Source organism: Bos indicus, chromosome 21 (genome assembly GCF_029378745.1).
Source record: "Bos indicus isolate NIAB-ARS_2022 breed Sahiwal x Tharparkar chromosome 21, NIAB-ARS_B.indTharparkar_mat_pri_1.0, whole genome shotgun sequence".
In the NCBI taxonomy this organism is placed as follows: domain Eukaryota; kingdom Metazoa; phylum Chordata; class Mammalia; order Artiodactyla; family Bovidae; genus Bos; species Bos indicus.
Window position 1 is genome coordinate 64,526,269 of NC_091780.1, and position 20,126 is coordinate 64,546,394.

Consider the following 20,126-nt stretch of genomic DNA (forward strand, 5'->3'; position numbering starts at 1 on the left):
GCCTCTGCACTACTGACGACGTCACGGGAAGTTCAGCTGCAGGCCCCCCACCCCCGCACTCCACCCCGCCAAACCTAACAACCAACACCATCACCACACACTCTCTCAAGGACAAATACCCTTCGACCGCCCAGCTGAGAAGCACTGATGTAGAAGAGAGGAACCTACTATGTGGGCACAAATACCCTTTGCTCTCTCTTCAGTTTGATACTTTTGACACTCAAGAAAAACACAGTTTCATGTCACCCTAAATATTTTTATGCTTTCTAATTCTGTAATGTTTTTTCTTTTTACCTTTTGACCCCCTTAGTCCTTTTCAAAATCATGACACCCATGACCATTATTTTTCAAATACTCAAGACTAACTTAATTATGCAAAAAAGCCAACATTTGTCTGATAGTTATAATTTCACATTTGATATATCCTGTTTCATGATTATCGGCTAAATTTTTCAATAAAAAGGAATAATAAATAAGGAAATCCCATGGACACAGGAGCCTGGAAGGCTACAGTCCAGGGGGTCACGAAAGAGTCAGACACAACTTGGTGACTAAACAATGACAATAAGGAATAATGATAAATAGATCCATTAATGCTTTAAGATTGTGGGTTTTCTTTTTAAGGATATTTGGATTCACTATAATTTATACAAACTGTTCTTGTTAGTTATGTGAAAATTTTATTATTATTAGAAAACCCTCTGAATTAAAGTTTATTTTTAGAATGTTCTCTACTTCCTGAGATATTCCCAATAAATACAATTTACTACCTAGAATGTGGTATAATTCAGTCACCTCAGCATCACCTAAGGGGGTTTATTTCAGAGGGTTGTTAAGAGAGTATTTTAGTGACTCAGTCTTTAAAAATCTCATTGCCTAAGCAAAACTGCGCTACTTCATTAAGACTGAAATCAACAGACCGGTGAGTGCAATGAAAACCCAGAGATCATTCTGCCAAGCCAGCTGTCAGGAAACCCGGCATAGTTCCAGAATTCCTGACCTGACCGCGGAGGCGCTACCTTCCCTCTCAGGGCAAGCCGCTGGCACTCACCATCTAACCACCCCGACGTGAGAAACACATTCATGGAAAGAGCTAGTTTCCAGGTTGCTGCCTACTGATAGGACATGACAGAGGCTTAGACCTGCCAGGGTCAGCTTCACGTTTAATCACTAAGACATACGAATAACAACTAGAACAAAAGCACCACCCTTTCAGGTCACGAAGAACCACATCAAACTTTAGACTGCAGGATGGTAGCTGCAAAGTAACCAAATAACCAAAATTTTGATTTGGCTCCATCAGTATTTTTTCAAGTCAAGCACACTTGAAGTAAACAATGTATAGATGCTGTATGATAATTCTTAACAACTTCCTGAAGTTTAAAGTTTAGAAAAGCAGAGACTTCTACTTGAAGGTAAGAGTCATACAGTTTTTTATATATATCTGAAGCATTTGACCCACTGAAGGATGTAATTTTTGAGTGCAGTATTCCTCTGTAGTAAGCATGCTGAATATACAAACATTTATTTCCTGTCACAATGAAATGAGATCACCATTTCTTCCAGATGAAAAACAGCAGAGACAGACCAGCTACAGGAACAACTATATCAAGCGTAATTCAGGTTATCAAATTGCCCAAAGAAAAGAGAAGGGAGCAGCTCACTTTTCACCGGCCACTCATTAGGTCCAGAAGCCCAGGAGCTGATGTGTGGCAAATGAGAAACAGGGTGCCTCAGGAAGCAGAGACCCCGCCCTTTCTCAGCTCCACGGGAGCCGTGGCACTGGCCCCCACCATCTGAGTGCCGATCAACTTGAACGGAAAGTAGATGCTGGGATGCTGGCTGAACCGCTGCAACACAGCAAGGAGCAGCCAGGCGAAAAGCAAACGCTCGACACCCCACAGAGACTTCTTCGTGACACTTCCACTCAGAACTAATTACAATTAACACAATACAGTGTACACTTGGAAAAACATAAAGAAATCAACTGTCAGTACTTCACTACTAACGTATACATGAAGAATCCATAAAGGGACTTTCATTTTCTTGGAATATTTAGACTTGGAGCATCTTCTTGTATCAGACAGACTTGAGCGACTTCTAACATTCCAAGGTTATCTTCTGTCTCCAGAACAACGTCACAACTCTCATGAGATGGGAGTAACCACTGCCTGTTTTCACAGTGGGCACCGAGGCAATCATGTATTCCAACCACATCTCAGTGACATGTGGTAAAAACAGAACACACACTCCATGCCTCTTCCCTTAGAAAGCAAAACGTCTCAGGGCGACACTCGAGCACTCAGGTCTCCTCCTCCCCGCGCCGTCAGCACCCGCTCACCTGGATGACCTTGTAGAAGTAGGCGTACTGCCTCGCCGTGTTCTTGTACTGGCTGAAGACATCGTGTATGGCCTGTGTGGACTGCAGGTAGCGAACCTCATCCTCCTCGAAGTAGAGGGGGGTGTCGTACTCGCTGGGGAGGGTCTGAATGTAGGGCTGCCAGAACGAGTTAGGGTCGGCCCGCTCACACAGCAGATGGAAGGCCAGTGTGATGTTTCCCATGGCTTGAAGAATCCGGTCTTGAGAATACAAGGGCCCTGAATTAACCCAGAAGTAATAGCATTAGTGCCACAAACTGCTTTACAAAGTGTTCATTTCACAAGATACACTAAAGTTACAGGAGCAACCTGAGAGTCTCCTAACATTTAAAGTTTAAGTGCCCCACTCTTTTGCTGTTGTCCTACTATGTCAGACTACGAGCATGGAAAACACTTCATGGGGACTGCGGGAAATATCTCACTAGTTGAGAAAACAACCAAAGATGGTCCTTAGCTCCACAAAATGAAATTTTACATATTTTTATCATTTTTGCTCTCCTTTCAATGAACAGAAATTATTCTCACCCAACACTGAATTTTTAGCAGATTCAACAGTCATTAGTAATTTTCGTGGAACCCATAAAAATAATTCTTCTGCCTAGGAGGAAAAAAATAAGACTAGAATTACCAAAACATGTTACAACTGTCAATCCAAGCACATCCATGGTCAGAAATCCAGTCACAAGGAAACACAACTTACAGTTGCCAACTGGCGTTTCATTTCTAGTTATCAAACATACTTCTAAATATAAATATCTATATTATAGTTTAATGAGTATAGGCATGATCTTGAATCCTGTATCCAAAGAAATGGAGAAGAAAATGGCAACCCACTCCGATATTCTTGCCTGGAGAATCCCATGGACAGAGGAGCCTGGTACAGTCCATGGGGTCACAAAGGGTCAGACACGACTGAGCGACTAAACAACAACACCCAAAGAAAAACTATAGACACTGAGAAGAAAATGACAAAAACGGCTTTCAACTTGAATTTGAAGCAAACAGAACAATGTGGGGTAGAGCACAGGGTGTTTATTTACTCTTCCTTAGATTTATCTATTTCTGACTGTGCTGGGTCTCTGTTACTGTGTGGGCTTCTCCTTAGAGGCCGTGTGCGGCTTCTCACTGCTGCAGAGCGCGGGCCCTGGGGCAGCAGGCCTCAGGAGTGGCTGCACCTGGGCTCAGGAGTGGGGACGGCAGCCTCTAGAGAGCTGGCTCAGTAGTTGTGGCACATGGGCTTAGCTGCTTTGCGGCATATGGGATCTTCCTGGACCAGGGGTTGAACCTGTGTCCCTTACTTTGAAAGGAGGATTCTTAACCACCCTGTTTATTCACTCTTTGCTATACTCACATTAATTCTAAAGACAAAACAAAATCCTACCTCCCACAAAAAGCCTAACCTGCCAATGTGAATCACTACGGAGTTTTTGAGGCCAGAGTACCCTCTTTCCTCTACATGCTTGCCCTCCAAGCACAGTTAGCTCAGTTACCAGTGAGAGCACACACCCATAAGACATGCTGTGGTTACCGACTGTTTCCAACAGTGCTACCTCACTGTCTTGGCAACATGAAGGCTTGGGTTCAGGCAGTCCTGCATGTGTCTATACTGCCTAAAGCATGGACACTGTAGTAGTACCTGAGAGAGGTGATGGTGTCACAGGTACATGCCTATGTCCAAGCTCATCAAAATGTATTCATTAAAGATGTGCAGTTTTGTGTATCAATTATGCTTCAATAAAGCTTAAAAAATAAAACACATGTGCACCGTGAAGACACCGGCACCAAGACATTGCAGGCAGCGTCCATACTCCCAGGGCTGCTCTTCTGAGACATCTGTCTGCTCGGGCCTCTCACCAGCATCTCCCGTTCCCTTTCGTGTGTGTCTGGTCCCTTACTAGACATTATAAGCATCATGAAGGCAAAGAGCCTGGTGTTTTGGGAAGCATGGTATGATGATAAACAACGGACTATTCACATACTAGCTATTCAACAGGTATCTAATAAAGCAGCATATAGCCTATTAATGGATCACTGAAAAGTAAACTACAACTTGACCAACAATGTTGCTGGGAGTTTGAGGGGACCCAAATAAATAACATCCACTTCCTCTACCTAAATTCTGAACTGAGAGAGACACAAGAATACAACAGATGGTCACACAAAATGTCACCTACGGAATCCCAGAATTAGACCGACTCCCCCACCTAGTTACAGGCAGGACTGGAGCCCACAGGCCTCCTCCCCACAGTTACAGGAGCCCCTGTAAACTCCCAGGGTGGGGAGGTGGACACACGGCAACCAGCTCCATGGAGAAAAAGCCCAGTTCCTTTTTCCAGAACCGTCAAGACTGCTATGCCTCCTCTCTAGGAGAGGCAGGAGTGAGTGCCAGAGGGAGGCCTGGAGCCGGTCAGGGAGGCTGCTGCTCCCTTAGCTGCTGGGAGGCTGCTGTCAGGGAGGCTGCTGCTCCCTTAGCTGGAAGGAAGGATTGAGGCTGGAGAAGAGCACTTGTCCCTTCTTTCCCATCGCCTCTGCAGCTGCCATCTCAGTAAGTGGTACCTCCAGGCACTAATCATCCATCCAGAAAACAGGTCTCCACCCTCAACACTGTCGATCCTCCACCCTATCCTGCATCCAATCCATCACAAGGTCACTTAACAGTACAGTTCCAAGGACGACCCGGAAGGGGCTGCCTTGAACCCCGAGTCGAGGCTCCTCCAGACCCATGAGACCAGCTAGGAGACTACAGGGCAGGGAGGGGACTGTGGACTGCACCGCCGAGGTGCCCTCAGGCTCAGAACTCAGCCCAAGGCATCTGTCTCCAGGTCCTGGGCCCTCCACACCACACACCACCCAAACACTGAGCTCCCCGCCCACCCAGACCCACAGCTTACCTACAAACTCACCTTGATATCTCTTGTTGCTCTCAAACCAAAGCCCTCTTCTTTGAAGTTCACCATTTCAAAACCCTCAACAGAGGCTCCATTTTCAGAGGCCCATTTCATTAGATCAGGAAAGTAATCTTCTCTTTTTCCATCAAAAGTAACAGACAGACCTATACTCATCCATGTGTCAGAAAATAAGAGCTACTTTTAGGACATGTATCAGTCACGCTGCCACAGAAAATAAAAAATAGACTACTGGCAATAGTAATAAGACATCAATCTCAAAAAAAAAAAAAAAAACTGACCATCAGTCACAGTGCATACCTTAACTAGTGACAAGAAAGGCAAGTTAAAACACTAAATGCCCCTGCTGGTTACAGAGCAATAGCTGCGGAGCCCAGGTAACGTGAGCACTGGCTGTTAGGTTCTATCAGGTGCTATCAAGGGAGGGTATTATGGGAAGCCTTCTGACCATGCAGGTTTCCAGAACAACCTGCCCTCTCATACGCACACTCAGAACTCCCACAGACACCAAGATCAGCAACGCACACGTGTGCACAAGGAGACGTGTGGAAGGCGAGCCCTAGACCCCAGTTAAGAGCACAAAACTGAGCTCTGTATTCCGCCCAGCATCTAAAGTGAGCAGGATCCGTATATATCACTGTAACTAAAACACAAAACTTCACAATGGTTTTTTTTTTTTTTTTGAAGATGCAATAGTATGATACCATTTAAGTAAACTGTTAAAATACCAATTAGTACCATCTATTTGTATGGGGTTATGAATGAAGCAGAAACACATTCACTGGAAAGACAAAACCCCTGGGGCGGGGGGTAGGGGTGGGGGAATGGGTGAAGTGTGTGGCTTCAGCTGTTCCTGAGACACCTCCTTTCTTAAAAACAAATGTAAGAACCAATCGAAGCACAGAGGGAGGGGAAGAGATGGGACCAGTAGGTGCAAAGGGAGGAAAAAGAACCCGACCCGGAAAGACGCGGGCGTGTGTCCAGATGATGCAGTGGGTGCTCAGGGGTGATCTCCCGGGCCTCGCAGCACGTTTGAAATATCAAAACAGGTGAAAAGCCACGCATAGGAAAAATCATCATTTTTTTGAGCAATAAGGAGAGAATAGGAACTTTAACCACATGAGATGCTGGGCTTGGCACCCAGCCCAGGGCCTGTGGCCATGTCCCCAGGACACAATTCACGGTTAACTAGATCCCGGGGCTGCGCCAGGTGAGATCTGCTAACTGGAGAAAACTGAGTTTGTGAGGGATACTCTAAGACAGAATGTACCCTTCCCTTACTGAGAACAAATGAGCGCTCTAACTTCAGTGCCAGCGGTAGTAAACGATCTCTACTCAGAACAGAAACTCAGGACAGACAAGAACTTTTTGGCAATCAACGTGGTGAGCCAGGATGATCACAGTGTACCAATTAGTGCAAACAAACACACTCTAAAAGAGCCGGTCCCCACGGAGGGTCTGAGACCATCCCACCTGAAGCCTGCATGTGTGCAGATGCTACAGGAGAGCACCAACACTTAACAGCTACCAGCGCAAGTGAAAAACCAACCCACTTCCCACCTCCATGGCCATCAATAAAAAGGGAGCCAAGTTCTTTCATCCTTTTAAATGCAGGCTCCTTACTGTGTTTCCTCCTTCCACTTTCCCTGTGGCCGGCATACAAATCTACTTTTTGTGTTTTACAGCACAAAAACAATAGGTATATTGAACAAGCTTTTCCAAATTGACACTTGGCCCTGTTGCCAGCCTGGCTGAGAATCATTAAGATGCCTACTGAATACACCCTGGAAAAACACAGCTTGAGAAATATAACTAACTCTCTCAATCAAGGTAGATTTGAGTTCATCATAAATCTTATTTAATGAGACACTACTCAATCTGGATATATTTGTGTGTTGACCATACGACATCAGGTACTGACCTGAAACCCTGAAGGAAACACAGGATACCAAAACAGATTTAAAAACATATTTCATAAAATAAAGATCAATGAAAGTTGTACCATTTTAGTCCCCAGACACATTCCCCCCACCTGAAGCCTAACGTTTTTATTCCTTCCAAAGCAGTCATAGCACCTCATAAACGGGAAAAACCCTCATGGTTTTCTGACGCAGATCCCCTCCAACCTAGCAGCCCTTCCACAGACACCCTCCAGACAGGCATGGGGGCCTGAGGTTTCATACGGAGACCTTCTTTCTCAAAACCGCTCTGCCTTGGCTGGGCCAGGTCTCCACAGATTATTATTAGAATAAGATCACTCAAGGAAATTTACCTTTTTGCTTTTTTCGTATTTTCTCAACTAGAGACCGGATCTGCACATACTCTTCCCATTCTTTTCCAGGGCCAGGGGCAGGGCTACTGCATTCTGTAACATAGAAACCACGGCATGCGGACAGTTTCCTTCACCTTAACCTGTGAGCCTCCAGAAGGAAGAGGACCTGGGTTTTGTCACCGCTGCTGGTTTATTTTTAAAGGACAAAGACACTGTAGCTGTGATGACAGAGGGAGAAGTGCAAACCAGGTGTGCTTTTGTAAAGCACGTGAATCCTCTGAAATCGGCTTCCCTGGAGGCTCAGTGATAGAGAATCTGCCTGCCAATGCAGGAGACGGGGGTTTCATCCCTACGTCAGGAAGATCCCCTAGAGGAGGAAACTGCAACCCATTCCAGTATGCTTGCCTGGAGAATCCCACGGACAGAGGAGCCTGGCGAGTTACAGTCTATGGGGTCGCAAAGAGTCAGACATGACTAAGCACACAAACCCTCTGAAACCACTCAGGCCGAGTGTTACACGGTGCCCACAGGACACAGATGTGGGCACCTAACCTGCCTCTACCTCATTCTTGCTCCTCTGATCACACTTCCTCAGAAAACGCTCATAAACAGGAAAATGTTAAAGTTAAAAGCTAAGCTCAAATGCAAAACATTTTCCTGAAAACTCTTGTGGATGGTAAGAAGGAGGTACATTAAAAGTCAACATTTATTTCGAGTTAAACCCCATAACAATGACTCCTGAGGGAACCAGATAAATTGGACATAAGGACAATTAGTCAACAAACGTTTCGCATCCATGTGTAAGGCTCTATAATAAGCGCTCTGGGGGAGTTACAAAAAGAGACGGCACAGTTGCTGCTAAAACAGCAGCGAGGATTCTACCGCTGGGCCAGAACAGGCACTGTGGAGGGCCACAGGCCCCCTGCCTGCCAGGGCCCTTCCCTCTTTAAACAGCTGCCTGTTTCCCGCCCCACGTTCCTGCTAGACCTCCAGGCCCCCTCTGTTCCCTAAGGAGAAGACTAGATGTGGTAAACAACGAAGAGTAACCAGTTACGTGCTGGTGTGTAACTGTCAGGTTAGCCAGTCTTACCCACTCTTCCATCAGCACCGACTGTGGCCCTGGAACACGGGAGTCTGTCCTTAGGCCATCTACAGTCTATCTGAGGAGACGTGGGAAGGAGCAGGTGGGGGAATGTGTCTATGGGGGCCCACGCTGAATTGCGGGGGGGAAGCCACAAGAGAGGACGGGAGCACTAGGGGAGGGACAGTTACAGCCAGTACCGTACCTGTTAGGTAACAGTTACCTGTTGGTACCGTTTCTCCGTTTTTATAGGTGGGGAGACTGCGGGCTGGGGAAGATAGGTAATGTGCCAGGTTCCATGGCTAACCAGCTGGGATCTGAAAACAGTCTGTTTTGCCTCCTGCTCCCCAGACCAGGGACCCCTCCCCATGAAGACAGATGCACATGCCCCCAAAAGCTGGGCAGCCGAGTCAGGACTTACTCTGCAAAAGCTCACTGGTCAGGTTCAAGGTTTCCTTCGGGGACACGCTTGCTGCAGCACCAGTGCCTGATTTCTGCGTTTTCACTCGGCTCTTCTTACCCATTTTCTGACTATAGAGAGAAAGAAAAGACAAAGAGAAAAGCCCTACATTTCCAAAGAACAAAATCAGGAAACAAAACAGGGCACGGCAGTGGCTCAGCCTGGAAACATTAAGATCTTACCTTGCAGGAGCCATATTCCTGAAGTTTCCTTCCAGAAAAAGCAACGTGTAACAAACACTATTGTTTGGAGGCACTCAAATGGGGGGAAAAATGCTGCTTTGTAGTCTCTGGAAGAAAAGTTCACTCCTGTTCACCTACAAAAACTACAGTGGAAGCAAGTTTTACTCTAGAATTGTTTTAATTACACACACTTTACTGTATATTCTACTGTGTTTATTCTGTGACACTACATTCATGTGTCACAAACTCACGTGGCCACAAAAATCTAGTCTCTCCTCACTTTGCTTTAAAAGAATAATTTCCTGTGAAGAGTATCTATATCATAAGCAACCAATCAGACTCTCAGGACAAACACTGAAGGCACTTTGGAGATCAAGGAAACTTCAGGGAGCTAATCCAATTCCTCAATCTCGTTTCAAGGAAAATCCACAGTGCCTTGCCCAGGGTTTCACAGGAGTCGCTGGCAGACCCGAGCCTCAAAAGAGGTCTCCATCACTGCCTCCCCGTCTGGCACTGCAACCACCCTGGAGGCCTCAGGGGTCTAACAGATGAATGGCCACAGCAGACAAGGCAGTGGGAGGCAGGTGCCAGGGGCTGCGAGGCAGAGACGCGATAACACCTGTGAGCAAACAGCTGACAGCAGTGAGTCAGGAGACTGTCCCGAAGAAAGCAAGGGACTGGGACGTGTGAAGAAAGAGTAGGCGACTCGAAGCTTGGGCAAAAATGAGGGGGCCACCTGGGGGCCCGGGGGGGTGAATGTGCCCACCTGGAGAGGAGCCTGTGGGGAGCGGGGAGAGAGAAGACCCCAGTTGCAGGAGGGGTGCCACTGCTGCCCGAGGACTCTGACCCAAGGGTTCCTCCTAAGTCAGAAGTGCCTGAGGACAACCGCCCGGGAAGATGGGGAGTAGCAGGCAAGCAGCGACTGGAGCCCCCTGCACACTACCGGTCAATGACCGCCGTGGTGACGCTCCACAGAACCCTCGCCAGCAAGTTTCCCTTCACCTCAAGGGCGAGCCAGAAAGCCCACTCTGACCTACTTGGTTTTTTACAAAGAGCAACAAGTACTGAAGTGGGGAGAGCTGTGAGGGGACAAAGGGTTAAAATGCAGGCTCTCCCACAGTCTAGCTGTTCACTCACTCCAGTATAATGACTCCATGCAAATACAGGCAGTACTCCAACAACAGGAAAGGCATTCTCTGAAAGGATTGCCTATGTAGCTTCTCAGTCTCTGATGTAACTTTGTAACTTATGTATCAAATAAGCCTTCTAACACAGGGAGCAGAACACACAGTATCTGGCATCCTGGAACCAAAGGAAACAAGTAACAAAACCTAAAACTTGTGCAGCAAAGAGAGTGAGTTATTTTGAGATCAAACGCAGGGGAAAAAATATTAAAGCACCTTTTCCTAAACTCAAGGACTAAAGAGAAGGAAGCTGCCCTGTCCGCTGGCTCTCCCAGCGCACCTGCCACTCTCCTCTGCAGCAGGCCCTCCACATCTACAGAGGGCATCTTTGCAGAGGACCACTGAACTTGACCTGAAAATGACTAAGACTGGTGCTAAGTCTGCAAAGAAGGGCTTCTATCACACTCCGAAATGTTGCCTGGTGGGAGCACTCGGAGAGGGCTTGCTGGCCTCTCCCTACAGCCCTGCCGTCATAACCTTCTGTGTGTCAGAAGCCAAGCAACTTGAAAACATCACTCCAATAGGAGCTCGAAGACCCTGCCCCATTCTTAGCAGGCCTGGGGCACAATGAGGCCGAGCCAGCCAGACCCCCCACCCCTACAGTGGCTGCCTCAGGGCACGGACCCAAGGGCTACAGACAGCTCCTCCACTCTGCCTGCAGCCTTTGTGCCCACCCCGCAAGTTTTCCTCAGGAATCCCCCTCTCCCATCCCGCCCCAGCATCTAGACACCTGCCCTGATAAGGATCCTTAATTAAAACAACAGCGGCTACTCTGTGTGCAATCCTTAACCTTTGGACACACAGCTGTGTTTGACCTTCCCAGACACTCTCATCAATAGACATTAACCTTCTCTTCTAGACGACATTCTCAAAAAGATGCAGCCCTCAAAAAGGTGCAGCGAGGACTCGAAAGCCTGGGCTTGGCCACCGCCCGGCGGCTCCTGTGAAACGCAGAGGAAAGCACGGCGCTCTGCAGGGAGCAGGAGGGCGGACCCGACCCGGACAGCTCCTGGACAAGGGGCCACCCCTGAGGTCCTCAGGTGACCTGCCCCTCTGGAATCCACCTCCTGCTCAGACCGCAACACTGTCCTGTGTTCTTCCTGCACACGCCCACCCCTGCCGCTTAAGTCTGCCCCACTGAGTAACGAGTGCAGTAACGCCAACACTGGCGGAACTTCAAAACACATCAGGAAATGAGCACCTGGGAGAGCAGCTGTTCTTGAATTTCATACAAGTAGGATTACACAACACACAGGCTTCTTTTGCTCAAGGCAAGGTCTTTCCATAGCTCTAACGTGACACCCACTCTCCTAGGCACAGCCCTCAGGGCCCTTCACCCCGTCACCCTACTCTACCTGCCCCGCTTTCTTCCCATCACCCATTACACAGCACAGCGTCAGGATCTGCTCATGTTCTCCCCCCTTTCCAGAAGAAAGCTACCTTTGGCTCCCCCTGTCTCCTCCAGACAACAATTTTTCACATACCCAGGTCAAAATGTCCCTAGTGGCCTTGAGGAAATTCTGGGTCCTCCATGCAGACTTCACTCCCATGGAAATCAGTTAAGACTGGGTCAAGTTCAATGTGATCAGCAGATGCTAAAGGCTGCACTCTTGCCTGAAAAATCCCATGGACGGAGGAGCCTGGTGGGTCGCAGTCCATAGGGTCGCTAAGAGTCGGACACGACTGAGCGACTTCACTTTCACTTTTCACTTTCATGCACTGGAGAAGGAAATGGCAACCCACTCCAGTGTTCTTGCCTGGAGAATCCCAGGGACGGGGGAGCCTGGTGGGCTGCTGACTATGGGGTCGCACAGAGTCGGACACAACTGAAGCAACTTAGCAGCAGGCTTACCTTGAGATTTGTTGTTGTTGAGTTGCTCAGTCATGTCAGACTTCTTTGCAACCCCATAGACTGTATTCCCCAAGCTCCTCTGTCCACATGATTTCGCAGGCAAGAATACTTGAGTGGGTTGCCATTTCCTTCTCCAGGGGATCTTCCTAACCCACAGATCGAACCCACAACTCCTGCACGGGCAGGAGGAATCTTTCCCACTGAGCCACCAGGGAAGCTACCGTTGAGATCAGTCTTTGGGAATTCTCTTTGGACTGTGTCCCTCCCACGGGGATACAGGCCCCAAAGACATAAAGTAGTTCACCCAGGTTGTTGTTCAGTTGCTAAGTCATGTCCAACTCTTCGTGACCCCACAGACTGCAGAATGCCAGGCTTCCCTGTCCTTCACCATCTTCTGGAGCTTGCTCAAACTCATGTCCATTGAGTCAGTGATGCCATCCAACCATCTCGTCCTCTGTTGTCCCCTTTTCCTCCCAGCTTCATTCTTTTCCAGCAACAGGGTCTTTTCCAGTGAGTCAGCTCTTCACATGAGGGAGACAAAGTGTTGGAGCTTTACCATCAGTCCTTCCAATGAATATTCAGGATTGATTTCCTTTAGGATACACTGGTTCGATCTGCTTGCAGTCCAAGGGACTTTCAAGAGTCCTCTCCAACACCGCAGTTCAAAAGCATCAATTTCAGCAGTCAACCTTCTTTATGGTCCAACTCTCACATCCATACATGACTACTGGAAAAATCAAGCTTTGACTAGACGGACCTTTGTTGGCAAAGTAATGTCTCTGCTTTTTAATATGCTGTCCAGGCTGGTCATAGCTTTTCTTCCAAGGAGCAAGTGTCTTTTAAAATTTCATGGCTGCAGTCACCATCTGCAGTGATTTTGAAGCCCAAGAACATAAAGTCTCTCACTGTTGCCATTGTTTTTTCATCTATTTGCGATGAAGTGATGGGACCAGATGCCATGATCTTTGTTTTTTTGAATGCTGAGTTTTAAGCCAGCTTTTTCACTCTCCTCTTTCACTTTCATCAAGAAGCTCTTTAGTTCCTCTTTGCTTTCTGCCATAAGAGTGGTGCCATCTGCATATCTGAGATTATTGATATTTCTCCCAGCAATCTTGATTCCAGCTTGTGCTTCATCCAGCCCAGCATTTTCCATGATATACTCCGCATAGAAGTTAAATAAGCAGGTGACAATATACAGCTTTGAAGTACTCCTTTCCCAATTTGTAACCAGTCCATTGTTTGACGTAAGGTTCTAACTCTTGCTTCTTGACCTGCATACAGATTTCTCAGAAGGCAGGTAAGGTGGTCTGGTATTCCAATCTCTTTAAGATTTTTCCACAGTTTCTTGTGATCACACAAAGGCTGAAGCAGAAGTAGATGTTTTTCTGGAATTCTCTTGCTTTTTGATGATCCAACAGATGTTGGCAATTTGATCTCTGGTTCCTCTGCCTTTTCTAAATCCAGCTTGAACATCTGGAAGTTCTCGGTTCACATACTGTTGAAGCCTAGCTTGGAGAATTTTGAACATTACTTTGCTGGGGTGTGCAATGAGTGCAATTGTGTGGTAGTTTGGGAGTTTGGCATTGCCTTCCTTTGGGATTGGAATGAAAACTGACCTTTTCCAGTCCTGGAAAACTGCTGAGTTTTCCAAATTTGCTATATTGAATGCAGCACTTTCACAGCATCATCTTTTAGGATTTGAAAGAGCTCGGCTGGAATTCCATCACCTCCACTAGTTTTGTTCATAGTGATGCTTCCTAAGGCCCACTTGACTTCACATTCCAGGATGCCTGGCTCTAGGTGAGTGATCACACCATTGTGGTTATCTGGGTCATGAAGATCTCTTTGGTATATTTCTCCTGTGTATTCTTGCCACCTCTTCTTAATTACTTTCTGCTTCTGTTAGGTCCATACCGTTTCTGTCCTTTATTCTGTCCATCTTTGCATGGAATGTTCCCTTGGTATCTCTAATTTTCTTGAAGAGATCTCTAGTCTTTCCCACTCTATTGTTTTCCTCTACTTCTTTGCACTGATCGCTGAGGAAGGCTTTCTTATCTCTCCTTGTTCTTCTTTGGAACTCTGCATTCAGATGGGTTTATCTTTCCTTTTCTCCTTTCCCCTTAACTTCTCTTCTCTTCTCAGCCATTTGTAAGGCTTTCTCAGACAACCATTTTGCCTTTTTGCATTTCTTTTTCTTGGGGATGGTCTTGATCACTGTCTCCTGTACAGTGTTACAAACCTCCATCCATAGTGCTTCAGGCACTGTCTATCAGATCTAATTCCTTGAAACTATTTGTCACTTTCACTGTGTAATCATATAGGATTTGATTTAGGTCATACCTGAATGGTCTAGTAGTTTTCCCTACTTTATTCAACTTAAGTCTGAATTTGGCAATAAGGCGTTCATGGTCTGTGCCACAGTCAGCTCCCAGTCTTGTTACTGCTGACTGTATAGAGCTTCTCCACCTTTGGCAGCAAAGAATATAATCAACCTGATTTCAGTATTGACCATCTGGTGATGTCCGTGTGTAGAGTCGTCTCCTGTGTTGTTGGAAGAGGGTGTCTGCTATGATCAGTGCATTTTCGCAGCAAAATTGTTAGCCTCTGCCCTGCTACGTTTAGTACTCCAAGGCCGAGCTTGCCTGTTACTCCAGGTATCTCTTGACTTCCTACTTTTGCATCCAGTCCTCCATGAGGAACTGAACATTTTTGTTTGGTGTTAGTTCTAGAAGGTCTTGTAGGTCTTCACAGAACCACTCAACTTCTGCTTCTTTAGCATTAGTGGTTGGGGCAGAGACTTAGATTGCTGTGATACTGAATGGTTTGCCTTGGAAACAAACGGAGATCATTCTATCATTTTTGAGATGGCACCCAAGTACTGCATTTCAGACTCTCTTGTTGATTTTGAGGGCTACTCCATCTCTTCTAAGGGATTCTCTCCCACAGTAGTAGATATAATGGTCATCTGAATTAAATTTACCCCTTCCGGTCCATTTTAGTTCACTGAGTCCTAAAATGTCAATGTTCACTCTTGCCATCTCGTCTTTGACCACTTCCAATTTACCTTGATTCATGGACCTAACATTCCAGGTTCTTACGCAATACTCTGTAAAATGTTCTTTACAGCATCAGACCTTACTTTCACCCCCCAGACATATCCACAACTGGCCACTGTTTCCACTTTGGCTCAGCCGCTTCATTCCTTCTGGGGCTATTTTTTTTGCTCTTCTCTAGTAGCATATTGGGCACGTATTCACCTGGGAAGTTCATCTTTCACTGTCATATCTTTTTGCTCTTCCATACTGTTCATGGGGTTCTCAAGGCAAGAGTGCTGAAGTGGTTGCCATTCCCTTCTCCAGTGGACCACGTTTTGTCAGAACTCTCTGCCATGACCCGTCTGTCTTAGGTGACCCTACACGGCATGGCTCATACTTTCACTAAGTTAGACAAGGCTGTGGTCCGTGTGATCCGTGTTTGGTTAGTATTCTGTGATTGTGGTTTTCATTCTGTCTGGTCTCTGCTGGATAAGGATAAGGGGCTTATGGAAGCTTCCTGATAGGAGGTACTGGCTATGGGGCAAAGTGGGTCTTGCTCTGATGAGCAGGACCATGCTCAGTAAATCTTTAACCCAATTTTCTGCTGATGGGTTAGACAGTAGGAATCTTCCAGGTAAGCACTGTCAACTCACTCTTCATTAAGAAGGGTGTAGGGAGGTGCCTGTCCTTGTCCCTGAGGTGCAGGAGCCTAGGTCTAGACCAGCTCTTAACCTGTGCTACCCAAAAGCCAGGTTGTCAGTGACCTTGTCCAGGAAAGTCCTCCAGTCACCTGGCCCACTCTGTCAGGATCCCCCCATCACTCAGCCCCCCTGCACACTGACTCAGGGGCATCCTCAAGCCTTCAGGGTACCTGAAGAACTCACGCTTCAGGAGGGTGGTGTGTCTCTGTACCCACTTCTATGGCCCAGTTCAACGGTTCTTCTGAACTCTGCAGCCATCAGTGTCTGGAAGATTCATTTGCCTCTGGATTCGATGTGGTTCGACACCAACTGTTCTAGTATTTGTGTATAGACAGCTGACTAGAAGCACCTCAGAGGCAAATGCGCATTTCTTTTCACCCTAGAAAGTACCAGGACTTCCTGCCACTGTAACCCCCTTTGGCCTGGCACCACCCCATAATATATTTATTAGAGCCTTTGGTGAAGACGCTGAAGTCTCAGCTCCAACTCCACCTACTAAAAGCTCCCTCCCCACTCTGAACCCAGAGCCCAGCCCCAAGCCTCTGCGGCCTCACCTGCTCTGGTCGACTTCATTTACAGGCTATCTCTTCACTGGAGTGGGCTTCCATGTTGTAGCAAAAAAAACCCCAACCTTCCATTTCGAGATTATCTGTAGGGTCTAGTATGGTGTGACAGACACAGTTGAGGGTCGAATATCTGCTGAATGAAGGAAAGCCTGATTTTAACGCACTAGTGTGACTTGTACGCTTCCCAGGTGGCGTTAGTCGTGAAGACCTGCTGCCAGTGCAGGGGTTCAATCCCTGGGTCGGGAAGATCCCCTGGAAGAGGTGACGGCAACCCACTCCAGTATTCTTGCCTAGGAAATCCCATGGACAGAGGTGCCTGGCGTGTGACAGTACATGAGGGTCACAAAGAGTCAGACACGACTAAGCAACTGAGCAAGCACAATATTACTTGTGAGTGATTTATTTCCCATCATTATAGTAAGACTGTACAGCAATGAATGATTTTTATAATATTCTCCCACCACTGAAAGGACAGAAGCCAAAATGAGACATTTACTTAATATTTAACTACTACCTCTAAAGAACTAGGATGACTCTAAAGTCAAAATACAACTTTATACACATAAAGAGATATAAAATTCACATTTAAAAGATGGCTTCCTTTGGGAATCCACAGTTTCTTGTCAGAAAAGTTTTAAGATATTAAATTTCATAAAAGAATCTCTCTGCTTTCTAGAAAGCAACCAAGCAGAAAGAAGTTCATTTCCAACAGAAATGGAAAAGCTGCAACTCGTGCATGACTTCAAGCTCCAGGAACACTTGTGACGGGGGCACAAGCGTCAGCACAGCACTGCCCCGGTCACACCATCCCCGCCACAGCCCGCTGAGGCCGGCAGTGACCACTGTCACCTCAGGGGACTCACACACAACTACGACTTGGCCAAGAGCCCACAGCCATCAAGCAGTAGGCCTACAGCTTCAACCTGAAGTCCTGTGTTAGGCCCAGCACATTTGCAGCGAGACAAGCTCGCTGGCATCCCCGTGCCAGGACCATGCCGGTCAGGGCAAAAGATGAACAAGTGAGGGACAGTCAGGCCTGCAGCCTCGAGGATGAGGAAGTGGGCACCCAGGACACAGCCTGGATAACCCCTCGAATGTGTGAGAAAAGTAACAAAACAAAGAGGGGCAGAGAATAAAGTGCAGTTGAAGAAGAACGACTGGATGCTAAGATTCAGACGGAGAAAAGTGTTAGAATCCAGTCTGCGTAGTCTCCTAAATTCAACGCCCTTCTGCCTTTCTTAGCTAACGAAGATGTTCCCAACACCAAGGATTTAAAATAACTACCTACCCTGTTTATTTATGATTCAAAAGCTTGTTACACCATGAATAATTTTCATTGTGAGTTCAGCTGAATTTGGGGCAGGATTCCAAGTTTTAGCAAATGAAAGAGCCAAATAGGTATCCTGAATATTCTTAATGTTCTGAGTGGAAAAAAACTACTGCTTAGTTTAATTCATCAACTTCCTACAAAGACTCAATATTTATCTTCAATATTTATTTCAAATATACTTATTAGAAAAATTAAAATATGTGTTAAGTTAGATCTGTGTATACATACATAACACAGAAGGCAACGGTAACCCACTCTTGTACACTTGCCCGGAAAATCCCATGGACAGAGGAGCCTGGTAAGCTGCAGTCCATGGGGTCACTAAGAGTCAGGCACGACTGAGCGACTTCACTTTCACTTTTCACTTGCATGCATTGGAGAAGGAAATGGCAAGCCACTCCAGTGTTCTTGCCTGGAGAATCTCAGGGACAGGGGAGCCTGGCGGGCTGCCGTCTATGGGGTCGCACAGAGTAGGACACGACTGAAGCGACTTAGCAGCAGCAGCATACATACATAAAGGTAAATTCCAAATTCCAGTCAAAAGGTACAATACTAAATAAAAGATGTTTCCTTAGAGTTTAGATCAAAATCTGGCATAAATTACGAATTCTTATTGAATTATCTTAGGGGAAACAAATATATGGTTTAAAAAAAAAAGGACTTAATACTTAAAGACAAAAGAAAATACTACATAGAAAAGCAATACTGAATTGACAAGCAAATGGATTCTACAATAAAGTTACTACAGTGACAGTCCTTCAAAGGAAGGGCCATCAATAAAAAGAAACAGCAAGCTAAGAGTTTTACACGTATCTATATTTCTCCACCATCAAGATTTTTTAAAAATCTACAGAATCTTCAAAATCTGGCTCTTTACAACACCATAAACTATTTTACAAGACTATCAACAACCTCTCCACTTAAGAGATGGAACAGGCTTAGAAAACCGTAAAATAGATGGCATTTTCAATTATTATTTAAATTGCTAATATGCAAGTGGCATCTGTAATCAACAACCACTTCTGATCAACGGAGTGATTCTTTCACATATTATCTGCACAGGTGGGGAGAAACATGAACACAGAGCGTGCAGGGAGCTTGGCTGAGGGGATGGTGGGAATGGTAAGGGAGGGTGCTGGATACTTAACCCATTTTTATAAAACCTACTTCACACTTACTGAACAGACTGAGATGGAATTCAGCTGCGTGGACTTCTTTTTTTCTGTCCCCCAAATATTCTAAATGGAAAGACTGTAAATGTGCATTATTCTTGAATTGCTTTCCATTTATGGCAGAAAGTGAAGAGGAACTAAAAAGCCTCTTGATGAAAGTGAATGTGAAAAAAAAAAAAAAAAGTGAATGTGGAGAGTGAAAAAGTTGGCTTAAAGCTCAACATTCAGAAAACGAAGATCATGGCATCCGGTCCCACCACTTCATGGGAAATAGATGGGGAAACAGTGGAAACAGTGTCAGACTTTATTTTTTGGGGCTCCAAAATCACTGCAGATGGTGACTGCAGCCATGAAATTAAAAGACGCTTACTCCTTGGAAGGAAAGTTATGACCAACCTAGATAGCATATTCAAAAGCAGAGACATTACTTGGCCAACAAAGGTTCGTCTAGTCAAGGCTATGGTTTTTCCTGTGGTCATGTATGGATGTGAGAGTTGGACTGTGAAGAAGGCTAAGCATGGAATAATTGATGCTTTTGAACTGTGGTGTTGGAGAAGACTCTTGAGAGTCCCTTGGACTGCAAGGAGATCCAACCAGTCCACTCTGAAGGAGATCAGCCCTGGGATTTCTTTGGAAGGAATGATGCTAAAGCTGAAACTCCAGTACTTTGGCCACCTCATGCGAAGAGTTGACTCATTGGAAAAGACTCTGATGCTGGGAGGGATTGGGGGCAGGAGGAGAAGAGGACGACAGAGGATGAGATGGCTGGATGGCATCACTGACTCGATGGACGTGAGTCTGAGTGAACTCCGGGAGTTGGTGATGGACAGGGAGGCCTGGCTTGCTGCAATTCATGGGGTCGCAAAGAGTCAGACACAACTGAGCGACTGAACTAAACTGAATTACAACTAGAATAAACATTTCTGATTACACTACTTGGTAATTCACCCAGAAAACCTTTGCTCAAGCCCAGCATCTGCTTTTCAACACATCCTGCATCTTTCCT

General features: G+C 46.2%; 1 protein-coding gene across 9 annotated transcripts in view; it reads right to left on the bottom strand.

Moving 5' to 3' along the window:
* The window catches only part of SETD3 (SET domain containing 3, actin N3(tau)-histidine methyltransferase), a 78,396-nt gene that overhangs the window by 52,476 nt on the left and 5,794 nt on the right, over positions 1–20,126 (bottom strand). For 2 of the 9 annotated variants that reach the window (XR_011562702.1, XM_019983454.2), the window contains exons 1-6: positions 9,281–9,393; positions 9,060–9,169; positions 7,558–7,650; positions 5,283–5,431; positions 2,905–2,977; positions 2,342–2,598 (exon numbers count right to left, since the gene is read on the bottom strand). Coding sequence is in view for 8 of the 9 variants with exons in the window: in XM_019983454.2 (XP_019839013.1) it covers positions 2,342–2,598; positions 2,905–2,977; positions 5,283–5,431; positions 7,558–7,650; positions 9,060–9,169; positions 9,281–9,294 (696 nt within the window). In the remaining variant the exon portion in view is untranslated. Of the gene's footprint in view, positions 1–2,341; positions 2,599–2,904; positions 2,978–5,282; positions 5,432–7,557; positions 7,651–9,059; positions 9,170–9,280; positions 9,394–16,606; positions 16,752–20,126 lie in introns of those variants that run through there. The other 7 variants (XM_070775679.1, XM_070775681.1, XM_070775682.1 and 4 more) reach the window with 5 other exon arrangements.